Raw genomic sequence first — 12,625 nt, 5'->3', positions numbered from 1 at the left:
AGAGGCCCTCAGCTGTGTAAGAGTTTCCATGCAACAGCAGCTGTCCAAGGAGGTCTTCATGCACTTGCTGCCGTGGGGCTGCTGCCGTTGCTGTTGCAAGAGAAGAGTGCAGTGAAATGATGAACTAGCGTTGTTATAACCATGGCAGACTGTCCAGTTTCTGGGCCAGGGGTGTATTTCTGAACTGGTGGCTCTTTTTGCCACCAAAGGAGAGGAGTGTGCCAAGTAGACTGTCACAGTCAAGTGATGGTACTTCTAAAACTGCTTCAGGTTGTTTCTATCTAAGAGGAGAGGATCAGGGAGGGTCAAGATCTTACTAACTCTGCTTTTAGAGCTAGTGATGTGCTTGGTGGGCGCCAAAGAGCGTGCTCTCTTGTGCCTCATGCCAGAGTGAAGCTGAAACGAGGCCTCGTGTGGAGCTGTGGCATGTGCTGTTTCTCCACATGGATATGAGCAGGAGGACCTGGTGCCTCAAGAGATACCTGTTCCCTCTCTGCTCGTGCAAAGAAAGGCTGTTTTTGCCCACAGTCAAGAGCTGCTGGAGGAAACTCTTGGTAGCTCACAGATATTACCCGTCTGACAAAACTGAGACTCTGCTGTATGTATGAGCCTGCACGCTGACACCATATTAGTAGACTGTGGGGGTCCTTCTCTCTCCTGCGTGTATGATGAGGAGCATTAAAGAAAGTCGCTATAAGAGTGTTTGTGCTTCAGCTTTGCTCTTGAAGAGGATAGGAAGGAACATGAGGAGCTACTGGCTATGTCTATACCAATAAATAAAATGAGCCAGGACTCTTCTCTGGCCCTGATGCCAGCTGTCCCAGCAGTGCATTATTTATGTTGCATGTGCCAGTCCCATGGCTGTTTCCCAGCACAGCATGGCTGAGTGCTGGCTGGCCAAGGCCATGGCTGTTCCAGGGAATGTGCCAACAGCTAAACAGCCTGTGGGATGAAGGGATACTCCTTGAGATCTGATTTAGTTCACCAGCAAAGACAGAGATCTTGACACCAGTTCTCTTTATACCATATGTTGTACACAGATGAGTCTCTTCAAATTTGTCTGGAATGTTGTTCCCTGCCCTACTCTAATAATGCTAAAAGGACTGCAAATCTGAGTTAATTCTTTCTGGCATAAACTGCATTTTCATGTATACAGAGCTTCCAGAATTGTCTTTTTATGTGTTTTTGAGGTAAAAAAAAATCAAGATTTGCAGTTAGCGCTGTCTTCATTTGTTTTTCACTAAAGAGTCAATATATCAACCCTCGCTGTTCCAGGGCTGAATCCCGCAGAATAAGCCAGGGTAAGTTTCTGGGAAATTTGTGTGAGAAGTTTGTGTTAAGCTAAAAAGTAAAAAGCTCATCTCTTGATGTATATCAAAACTTTATATATATATATATATATGTATATATAACGGTTATTTTTGAATTGTGCAGGTGTTTTAAATGCTGGAATTATTCTTGGTGGAAATAAACCAACACAAGAAATAGCCAAAGGTGCATGAAAAATCTACACCTTGGGATTTTGGTCAACACGCTTGTACCAAAAGCAAGCACTGAGTCATTTTCCTTTTGTTCTAATATGTTTGTTTTCACTTTGTTTAGGAGAAAAAAAAAACACAGGGACAGATGTACTTGGATAGCAAGGATGAGAGCACGGTTCCCAGAAAACAAGAGATGGAGCTGAATCAGACATCTCCTTCACCTCATGGCAATCTATCTGCAAAGGGGGTGTCCAGCCCGGTGAGCAGAAGTTGCAACGAGCTGCGGCTGTTAAGAGAGTATCACGGCATGGTAGCAGCTCTCGGAGAGCCACAGGCGCCCTGTGAAAACACAGCAATAGGGGATGATTGCTGCGTTGCTCTAGGGAAGGATTTCACTCCTCTCCCCATGCAGGGAAGGTAAGAATAAGAGAAACAGCATAATTTTCTCCTAATCCCAATTTTTGTTTCCTTGCTGAGCAGATACATATCTTCATTAAGCAAGTCTTGTTTTTATCAAGTAGAGAACAGGAAGTTTATGGGACTTTGGAGCAGTATTAATTGCCTAAAGAGGGTCATGGATCATCAGATTGCTGAACTAACCTCAGCTTTAATAGCAACCATAGGTCAATTTTGCTGTGTTTTCAAAAACAAACACCTGTTTTTTCTTCCCTGTGTGGTCAGGAGAAACAAAAGTGTCACAAAACACACAGAGCTAAATCAGTTTCATACTCCATCCCTAGCTCTTCTAAGAAGCTGCATACAGATTTCACAAGTGCATGGTAAGTCTGCATCAGTGTGGCTGAAAGTGAGAATATACAAATGATGCCAGTAACACAACTGTGACAGTCACACCACATCGCAGTATCAAACATACAGGATGCGAACTCCATGAGAAAAGAGGCAGGCTTGGAGGTGTCAGGGGAGGGTTCATTTTTCTGCTGCACCAGATTTTCCAAAAATCTGAAATTCTTCTTACAGATATTTGGAAATGTTTTGAAGATCCTGCAGTATCCCAGATTTCATGTTCATGTGTTCTTTTTGCTAAACTGCTTTGCTCCTGGGAGTGGACAATCCTTGCGCCAGTAGCAACCAGCTGTGGGCTTGCTAGCCACAATCTTGCACTGCTGTAAAGGGCTGAGATGTGCCCTGTGCTTCTGCAGGCCTCTTAAGAAGGAAATCTATTTGTACTAGGTAGAAATCTGTTTGTCTGGGGCATTTTGGTAGGTTCCTGCATCTGGACAAGGGGGAGCCAGGATAGCAAAGTGAGCTTTGGTGTGCCCCTTTCCCTATGCATGTGCTCTATAAATTCATGGTGAACCAAGTGAAGAGAGCCAAAAGGTTCACTTGAACCAAGTTAAGTTGCTGTGCTATTCAACTTATTCATCAATGTCTTGGACAAGGGGACAGAGTGTACCCTCAGCAAATTCATGCATGATACAAAACTGGGTGGAGTGGCCGATACTTCAGAGGACTGTGCTGCCATTCAGAGGGACCTAGGGCATTGAGGAACTTCATGAGAGGCTGAGACAAGAACAAGTGCAGGGTCGTGCCCCTGGGAAAGAATAACCTTGGGCATCAGTACAGATTAGGGGTTGACCTGCTGGAAAGCAGGTCCGCAGAGAGGGATTTGGGAGTCCTGGTTGACAACAAGTTAACCATGAGGCAGCAGTGTGCCCTTGTGGCCCAGAAGGCCAATGGAATCCTGGCCTGCATCAGGAGGAGAGTTGCCAGCAGGTCGAGGGAGGTGATTTATCCTCCCTCTCTCCTCAGCTCTGGTGAGGCCGCACCTGGAGTTTTGTGTGCAGTTCTGGGCTCCCCAGTACAAGAGGGATGCGGAACTTCTGGAAAGGATCCAGTGGAGAGCAACAAAGATGATTAAGGAACTTGAGCATCTGTCATATGAGGAAAGACTCAGCAAGCTGGGCCTGTTTAGCCTGGAGAAGAGAAGATTGAGAGGGGATCTTATCAGCTTATACAAGTACTTGATGGGAGAATGTAGGGAGGATGGGGCCAAATTCTTCTCAGTGGTGGCCATTGATAGGGCAAGGGGTAATGGATACAAATTGAAACACAGAATGTTTCTTCTCCATATGAAGAAGAACTTCTTTACTGTGAGAGTGACAGAGCACTGGAATAGACTGCCCAGAGAGGTTGTGGAGTCTCCTTCTCTGGAGATCTTCCAAACCCACCTGGATGCCACCCTGTGCTACATGCTCTAGGTGTCCCTGCTTGAGCAGGGGGGTTGGACTGGATGATCTCTAGAGGTCCTTTCCAACTTCAAACATTCTGTGATTCTGTGATTCTGTATTGAAGAGTATTACCATATAGCCTTGAGAGAACTGGGAATCATTATGACTATATTTCTACATATGAAAAACAAACAAACGAAAACTTGACAGCTTGACCATAAAAGCCAGATAAATTATTTAAAAGATTTTTTTAGGGTATTTGAGGATTTACTGTGTTGACTAAGAGCTTTATGGGTAGAATCAAGTCTTGCAGAAGTTCTTCAGCATGTAGCAGGGATGATGCTGAGCTGATGTCATCTTTTGAAACAGCATGGTAAGCGCAATGTATACGGGAACATAGAAAGAAGGATGGGATAGGGAAGGGCTGGGTTCATCTAGAACCACATTTTTTTCCTTTGGGAAACCTTATCTATATCTCGATAAAGATGTGCTAATAGTGCTTTTAAGTGTGCTGTTAACTACCGAGATACAGGACTGAAAAATACGGTTGTATTCTTATGGACCAGTTCTTACTGTTCTGACTAAAATTCTTCATGGTGTTTTCCAGTGAGTGATGTTATTTCATGCACCAGTTACAGGCAAGTTGTTATGAACTTGTAAAATCACAAGAACATATGAAACCACAGGAAATCATAGTCACAGAATCAGAGATGGAAAATACTTACTGAATCACAGCGTGAGTAAGCACAAGTGCAAGTGTGCAAGTGCCTGCAAGTGCAAGTAGCACCTCCAAGTCTTTTGATAACATGGTTTTCCTAATTAGTAAAATGTAATCATTGTGAGTAATTTAGGAATGCACGTAGAATTAAATATCTATCCCAGTGTCATCTTAAAGAATTATAGAACTGGGATAGGTTCTCCTGATTTTTTTCCTTAGTAGATTTTTACCTCACTTGCTCCTTCAATATAATTGATCTTGTTTTTTCCGCATGGGGATTAATCTTATTTGGCTCTTCATGTGTATTTCAGCCAATGAACATAAGGGCAGTTTTGCACCAAGAGTTGAGCGACTTCAGTTAAAATATGACTCTGCTCTGGGTTCATTCTGCTAATAGAGTAATTATCCTTAAGTCAGTCAAACTACTCAATATAATGCAGGTAAAACATGGATAAACCTTTGCAATCTCACACTTCATTTGATCAGATTCAGTAAACTGCAGTTAGCTTTATATGTTAATTGTTCTTATGCTTGCAAAGGAAAACCACTTTTTATGGTTTCTTAATCTTAAGGATTAAGAAAACAGGGGAGAACAACCCCCTTTTTTAAATAAAAATATTCAGTAAACTGACATGTATGTATAGTTTGTTTTCATACAGCTATTTAACTTTAATTGCTGAATTATCTTTCAGGGGTAAGATTTCCAGAGTCTCTAAATTGTTCAAATGTATGCTGAGACAAGACGTTCCAAAGAACAGAGGATTCATCTCGATCACTAAAACTGTCCTTAAGGAAATGTTCTTCAATTAACTGGTGCTCTTTAGTCAGGGAGGTAGCTGTCTGCCATATATTTGACTGAATGTTTTAATTTGACTGCCGGGTAATCCTGCAGGTATTCTGCGGTCAGTGTGCACATTGCATAGCCTGGCTCAAGGCCCAGCTTGTCAAAACATCTTGTCATTTACACCTTATCTTGAAGAACAGCATTACCTAACAATCCTTTCACTGCGTTGCCTTATACTCCCTGGGCTCTGTATGAAGTCTGAATCACCCACTGTGGTCACTCTGAGGACTTTGTCATTCCCCAGTATCCTTCCTGCTGAAAGGAGTCTGTCCACCTTCTCCATAGGAACACATTTCTTTCCCTACGGCTCCCTGGAGGACATGTAGGCACGTTTCTTGAAGGTGGGCTACAAATAAGCTACCAAGACGTTAAGTGCGAATGTACCTGGCCTTCTTATGTATTAACACTGGATATATACTAAAATATTTGTATACTAGCATATTTATTGATACATATTAATATACTACTCTAGTTTCATACAGTACAGTTTGCTCTGGCTTTAAACTGGCAAAATGCCAGTGAAGTCTAGATGTTGATCTTGTGCTTCTATTCTCTTCAGCTTTTAAACAATTAATGGATCAAATCCTTTTTCATGTCAGTTAACATTTCCTTACATGAACATGGCTTTTGCAATCCACAGATGTTGTCCCAAGCGGCCTACCTGAGCCCCTTGCCTAGTGGGAAGGTTTACTCTCTGGAAGCAGGGACAATGCTGCTCAGGCAGGCTCTCACAAAATTTCCAAAAGTTCAGGTTATTTCCTTCCATCATTTCTCTGTGGAGCTGTACTCATGAGCTGTTGTCACAGAGAAGGGCCCCTCGGAAGCCTTGATCTCCCCATCAGTAATGCTGCCCCCATGGGAGGTGCCTAATGACATGGCTTTGTAGCCACAAAATATGAAATCCTCCTTTATGAGCCTCAGGAAGGAGGCTCATGTCAGCTGTTTTCGGCTTAGGAATTAGTGAGTCTCAAAGGCCATGTAGAAATGACATGAATAGTAATCCTGTATAGCCAATTACTTGGAGATGATATTTAAGACTGTGTTACTGAAAAAGAGAAAGGCATTTTTTGTAATATAAAAATGGAGGGAAAAAATGGGTAATAGAGTAACTAGACCCTTGGTATTTATTTCACATTGCCCTTTTGGTCTGTTTCTTTCCTTGATTTAATTGCTGGCTATAACTGCCTTAGGTATCATTATATTCTTTAAAAAAAGATGGCAGCTGTGCATTCATTGTGCTGGGAACTTCTCAAGAGAAATGAGACTATAAAAGGAAGGTGGTGAAACCAAGCCCTAGTGTTACTCCGTTGAGTTATATTTGGATAAAATTGGGCCCTGGAATTTCCTGGTCATTTGATATAATACACTTTGGAAATATTTTCTTTAACTTTTGTATCTCATTTAGAAGATTCATCTCTGGGAAAACAAAAAAAGAACATTTTTTTTTAATCTGCTTGAATTTGTGTTTCATCAGGCAAAACTACTTCCCTCAGCATATCTCTATTCTCTCAGCTTCACTTTTACAATGTTCACTTCTGTAAGAACAAATAAAAACCACCAGTGTAATCCAACTCCTCCTTTCTCCTGAATCTGTGATATCAGGATCAATAAAGAAATTGATTTGCAGTGAGTAGGTGAGTGAATTTAAAATGTCTTTTGAATTCTCTGGTCTCTACCAGAAAGATTGGAAGCATATTTATGATAAGCTGGAGAAGCTGGGAAAAGATAAGCTATTGTACAATGAAAAGTCAATATGAAAGTTCAGGTGTGAGAGATTATAAATCTCAAGTTTGATTTTTAATTATGTTGATGAATTGCTGCATTTAAAGAACATTTATGAGACTTACAATTAGATGTCAAGAAGACGTGGTTACTGACTAAGTAAGTAAAATTTATGTGGCAATTTAAAAGCTTACTCAGATGCAGGAAAAGACTGAGGAAAATATAGCTCAAGAACATTCAAAACACATTCTTATGTACGTCCTAAAATGAATTTTGTTATTTGGCAATTAGAATAAAACAGGATCTCTTCTACTCAGCAGTCCAGTAGGGAAAGTGGTCATTTTCACGTAATAATTATATGTTTGTGTAGGAACTGCTCTACTTTTTTATATTAATCATACGAACATTAGAGAAGACTCCAAGACAAGGAGAGTAACTTTACAGTAAACCTCCATGCGCATCATTCTCCTGTGGCTTCTGGTGATCTTGCCTGCTGTCTGGTGGCAATTGACTTGCCTTGTGTTTCTTATATGCAGTGAATGATTCTGAGCATTGTCTCTCTGTGAGGATATTTAAATGCTGTTGCCACAGTGAGTGATGTCACTACAGTGATATTAAAGAAGTTTTAGAGTCAAGGATTTGCTATTAAATTTAATTATGTCCATTTGATTTTGAGTATGGTATCTAAAGCATCTCTTCCTAACGTGTGGTATGTGATGACAATAGAGCTTATGACGAGCAACATGTATGGGGACATACAACTCCAAGGACTTTCTTCAGATTACAGGTCCCTGCTGTTGCAGACACACATCACAAAATGTACATGCAGACACATCAAAAAATCCCTTTCAAAAATGAATTTCTGTCTCAAAAGAAGCAGTAAACAATTCTAGCAAATCTTTCTCGTGAATAATGGGAAGAAGCAAAACATAATATTAGCTAAATAAGCAAATAAATAATTCAAGTAGCAGAAGAATCTGTTATCCCCTTCTAAAATATTTGTTAATTAGCTGTTTGCAGTTTAAAGGTCCCTAGAGAAAATACCATGAAAAGATAAAGAAAAGAAGGAAACTTTATGGCATAACTTAAGGAAAGCATTTGGCTTCATTTGAACATGTAGCGCAAGGGGATTTTAACTTTTTTTGCTATTAGTGAAATAGCCAGACAGAGACCACACTTAGGATGAATTTCCCTCTATTGAAATTCATTTAATTCCTCTATGGCAGTTAACTATTTATCATCTCAGTGCTTATTTACTGTAATTATTCACAATACCTCAAATTGGTTTTGTGCTACAGTTCTTGTTGTATCATCTGCAGAATAAAACTCTAACACTCCTGTGTAGTCACCAAATGTTTTGGATCCTGACAAGACATTTTTGTAAATAAGATCCACTAATATTGATTTAAGTTTTGAAGTGCACTGCTGGAAGAATTAGGTAGTACTAATTAACTGATTTCATGTTTTTTTCTACTACCAAGCTAAAAAATGAACTCACACTCAGTGAAAAATTTGCTATGTACCTACCTACAAAGATCAAATGTTTCAGTTGAATTCCTGTGACATTGCATAAAACTGTCACATTTTGCAAGCAGCTGCTCTTTTCATAATAGTTAGTAATATGGTTGTGTTGGGTTCTTCTTAGACTTCGTAGGCCAATTGTGGAAAGATGCCAGTAACACTACAGTTCAATCCTCTTTGGGGGTTGACAGCTGTAACCTCATGTAAACCTCTTTTAAATGGGAGAAGTCTTTTAAATATCAGCAATGATTTTTATATTATAAGGTTGAAGGGTTAAGCCAACCAGACAGTCAGACTTTGAAAAGAATTATGCTGTATAGAGGCAATCACAGCTGAACAGGAAGGCATGTATGGGATATGCAGCTGATGTGAGGAGCTACTATCAATTTAAGATGAAGTAAACAATAAAACAGACTTTTTCTTTAAAGAACTGTTTGTTCCATGCACTTAGTTCCTAGTCAATGTGCTTAGATGAAGGTGGTAGCTCAGACATATTAAACAAATTATGAAAAGCAGAATTTTGCATTTGTAGGTGTCAAATGATTAGTAAGAGTTTGCTCCCAGTTTTCTACCATGTAGCTGTCTCAAAGCTTTGTATGAAGAAGAACAGATGAGTCTGAATCTCTTCTGAATCCTGCAATTGAAGCTATAAGGTAAAGTGAGCAAGGCTGAAGGTTCTCCGGTAGATCGCTAATATTTATCATTTGTACCTGAAGTCACATAGAGCCAAACCCAACATGTTTTACTTCCATATCAACATAGTCAAGCCCACAGCAGCCATGAGACTTCTCGCTACCTGCATGCATCAAAAGTTTCACAGGAACTTAAGGAAAAATTTCTTAACAGTGAGGGTGACAGAGCCCTGGAACAGGCTGCCCAGAGAGGTTGTGGAGTCTCCTTCTCTGGAGATCTTCCAAACCCGCCTGGATGCAGTCCTGTGCCATGTGCTCTAGGTGACCCTGTGTGTGCAGGTTGGACTAGATGATCTCTAGAGGTCCCTTCCAACCTTAAGCATTCTATGGAAATGCAGGACCTTTTTACATGTATTACTTCATGAGCTGGACATGCAAAGAAGGTTAAAGATGAGGGGAGAGATATGTCCTTATATGAATTCAGCAGTGAAAATCCTTGAGAGAGGACCGGCTGAAGGCTTCTCAACAGTGTAGGCAAAACTGAATTTTGTTCCTCTGAGGGGGAGAGGCTGAAGCTTGGACAGACTTAACTCTTTCCAGCAAGGAAAAAGCTGTGGTAGGAAAAGAGATGGAGCTGAGTTGCAGAGCTGTGAGGCACCATGAGCAGGGAGTCTGGGATTCTTTTGGATTCCAGGATTAGTTTTTACTGAACTCAAGTATGAGACTTGTCGAGTATGAGACTTTTATTAGAGATAAGAGGTAATAACAGAGCTAAAAGTATAGCAAGGCTAGAAATATAGCATAACTGAAAATAAATATACATACCAGAGGTCTACAGTTAAATCGTGGGTGCATGGTGCAGTGACCACTCTTCCTGTCCTCGAGGACCACCTTCCTCGAGGAATTCCCGAGATTCCTTCCGAAATGGGTGCATGGTACAGTGACTGCTCTTGTTCCTTATGGGCCACCCCTCTGGTATATTTTTCCCCAGATTCTTCAGCAGTGGGTGCACTGTACAGTGACCGCTCTCACCCCTTTCAGTACTTTTTTCCTGCTTTCTTCACACCATGATGTTGACATGAGGGTGTCCCTGCTGATGGGTGGGTCTTTGGGTCTGCAGGACAGTGGGTCCAAATCTGCAGCAAATGTGTGTAGAAGCATAGACTCCATAAGCATCTGCACCTCATTCCAACAGGCATGTACAGAGTCTGTAATTCCAGTTTATATATTAATTCACTTTGGTCAATAACTAAACACTCCAACCTCAACAGGTCAAGAAAATTAAATGATTAGTCCTGGTCTAAGCTGTAAATAAGTAGATGGGTCTGTTGCTGATTTTGGGGTGGAGCATTTTTTTTGTGTTCTGCCTCAAAAATATCAGGTTTTCTGAATAAGTAAAACATCGGAAGTCCAAAGACCTTTAGGGAGCTCTTTCAACTTTGTTGACAGATCAATATGTTCAAAACTGTGACTAGCACCACACATATCCATACAAACCATTATGACAAGCTACCATTCTTTTCTGCCAAGGATAGTCTGTCTTCTGACAAAATAGGCTAGCTGGAACATTTCCAGCTATGTAATCCTCTTCAGTGCTGTTATACAACTATGAACAGATTTGTAATGAGTGCATGTTGCCATTTAACCTATGGTTAAAAACAATAGCTTTTTATGAGCTCATGTATACAATTTTTACATTGAAATATTACTGCTTCTTACGGTTCCTGATTAGCTCATTTTCCATCACAGACTTCAACATGCCAAGTAGATTTTGAGGTGAAAAGGATGTCTAAAATGCAGAAATGCTATTGCACCATTTCTGAAAAAAAAAATGGTCTTGTTGCTCTGCACTGAAAGGCACTGGGAGCCTCTCCATAAAGTCAATGTATAGAACAGTTAGACATATTCTGTAGGTTGAAACATTTCCAAAGAAACCAACTGTTAGCAGTCGTTATAACAAAATGATGTATTTCTGCGGTATTAGAACGTAGCCCTGCTGTTTAGATTCTACAGTTAAAGATAAAAGAGACCAAAAGAGAACTACATTATTGGTTACCTCCTTCTGGATTTACTATTCCTTTTATCAGATGTATTTACTAAATTCAAGTTAATGCTTTTCACCCTAAGAGGTTTACACAATGAAACAACTGTCAATAAACTCCTAAAGAGGATTGCAACTCACATGTCACTGACATGGCTGCGGAGGTGGTGTTGCTCCTATCACTCCTAGAAAGATTAGACACCGAGTATATTTGAAGTTGCTTTTGTTTCTGTATTTTTGAAGCAATGGAAAAGAAAAAAAATTACGTAAAACCACAATACTGGCTGGTTGAAGTCACTGCAAAATATTTACCTACCCAGTTCAAATAAGTGTATTAATTCAGGCTTACATTTCTTACAGCAAGCTCTTCAACAACATGTAACTTCATTCTCAGACAGTAAATGCAGTGCCTTGCCACACATACCAGCTCAGTATAATTGCCTCCATGACTTTATGACATAATTACTAAAGGAGTGGAATTACATTTTAGGCAAAGGCATCCTTACAAAAATTCCCATCAAGGTTACCAAAAAGTGAATATAGGTGGACTGTCCTTATTGATGAGGGCAGAAAGCAAATAGTTCAGTAAGCATCAGTGAAACATTCGGCCTTTCACAGCTGCTTCTGAATGATGCTAATTCACAGTCAGTAGTGAGTCAATGTCCTCTGCTGCATTTCTGAAAACAGAGTTACTGTGACTGCCAGTCCTCCTGCTTTCTATTTCACTCTGCTCCAAAGAAAATATATAAAACATGTGCAAAGTGGAAAAGACCAAAACCCAAATGCATTAATTCTGAATGTACCCAGTTTTGACAGGACCTGGCTCCAGCTCACTTACTGTCCTTGCCTAGCTCCAGCCTGCAGCAGACAGAGCCCTACATGGTCACTGACTCCTGCTGATCCATTAGCACAATTAGTCCATGTTGCCCCTGCAGTCCCATTAGTACCTATCAAGCAGAGAATTGCTTGCTTGGTCACTGTCTATAAGCATTTTGGTGACTCATTTATCAGCTCTTGCTGTATTTCAGAGAATAAATCATTTGAGCTCCTTATGAATAGCAGATTTTGAAAAAAGCCATATGGCTCGCCAGACTACAGTCTGTGACCCTATTTTTTTTTTCTAATTCACTAACTAATTTCTTCCATCTGCACTTATCTATTTTTCCATCAAATACATTCAATTTAACATGAACTTCAGTTCTTAAATGTATGACTACTCTTCCCTGGAAATTTTTGCCGTGGTTGAGAATGATTTCCTGTGAGTTGAATACAAGAGGACAAACCACTCTGATGCTAATTAATTCTAATAGGAGAGGCTTTTAAAGTGTTGGGCAAACTGAAACACATCTCTATCTCCAAGCAGTTTAAAGTGCAGTTTAAAACATCCAACAATCAGTTATGCAAAAAGGAAAGGCATGAAAGTTATTTTTCTGTATCCTTTGCAATGCAGTTTGCTTTTAGAGATATGATGGGCTTC

The 12,625-nt window shown here is 40.3% G+C and overlaps 1 protein-coding gene across 1 annotated transcript in view; it reads left to right on the top strand.

Annotated features, from left to right (window-relative positions):
• The first annotated feature begins 1,626 nt into the window (after window positions 1-1,626).
• OCA2 (OCA2 melanosomal transmembrane protein) overlaps window positions 1,627-12,625 on the top strand; it is a 162,946-nt gene continuing 151,947 nt past the window's right edge. The window contains exon 1 of the mRNA XM_010222642.2: window positions 1,627-1,898. Coding sequence (XP_010220944.2) covers window positions 1,627-1,898 — 272 coding nt within the window. The remainder of the gene's footprint in view (window positions 1,899-12,625) is intronic.

The sequence above is a fragment of the Tinamus guttatus genome, unplaced genomic scaffold, assembly GCF_059628265.1.
Source record: "Tinamus guttatus ecotype Peru unplaced genomic scaffold, ASM5962826v1 Tinamus_guttatus_pri_ptg000134l, whole genome shotgun sequence".
Classification (NCBI taxonomy): domain Eukaryota; kingdom Metazoa; phylum Chordata; class Aves; order Tinamiformes; family Tinamidae; genus Tinamus; species Tinamus guttatus.
Note: the sequence above shows the minus strand (reverse complement) of the source record. Positions and strands in the feature narration are given on the sequence as shown.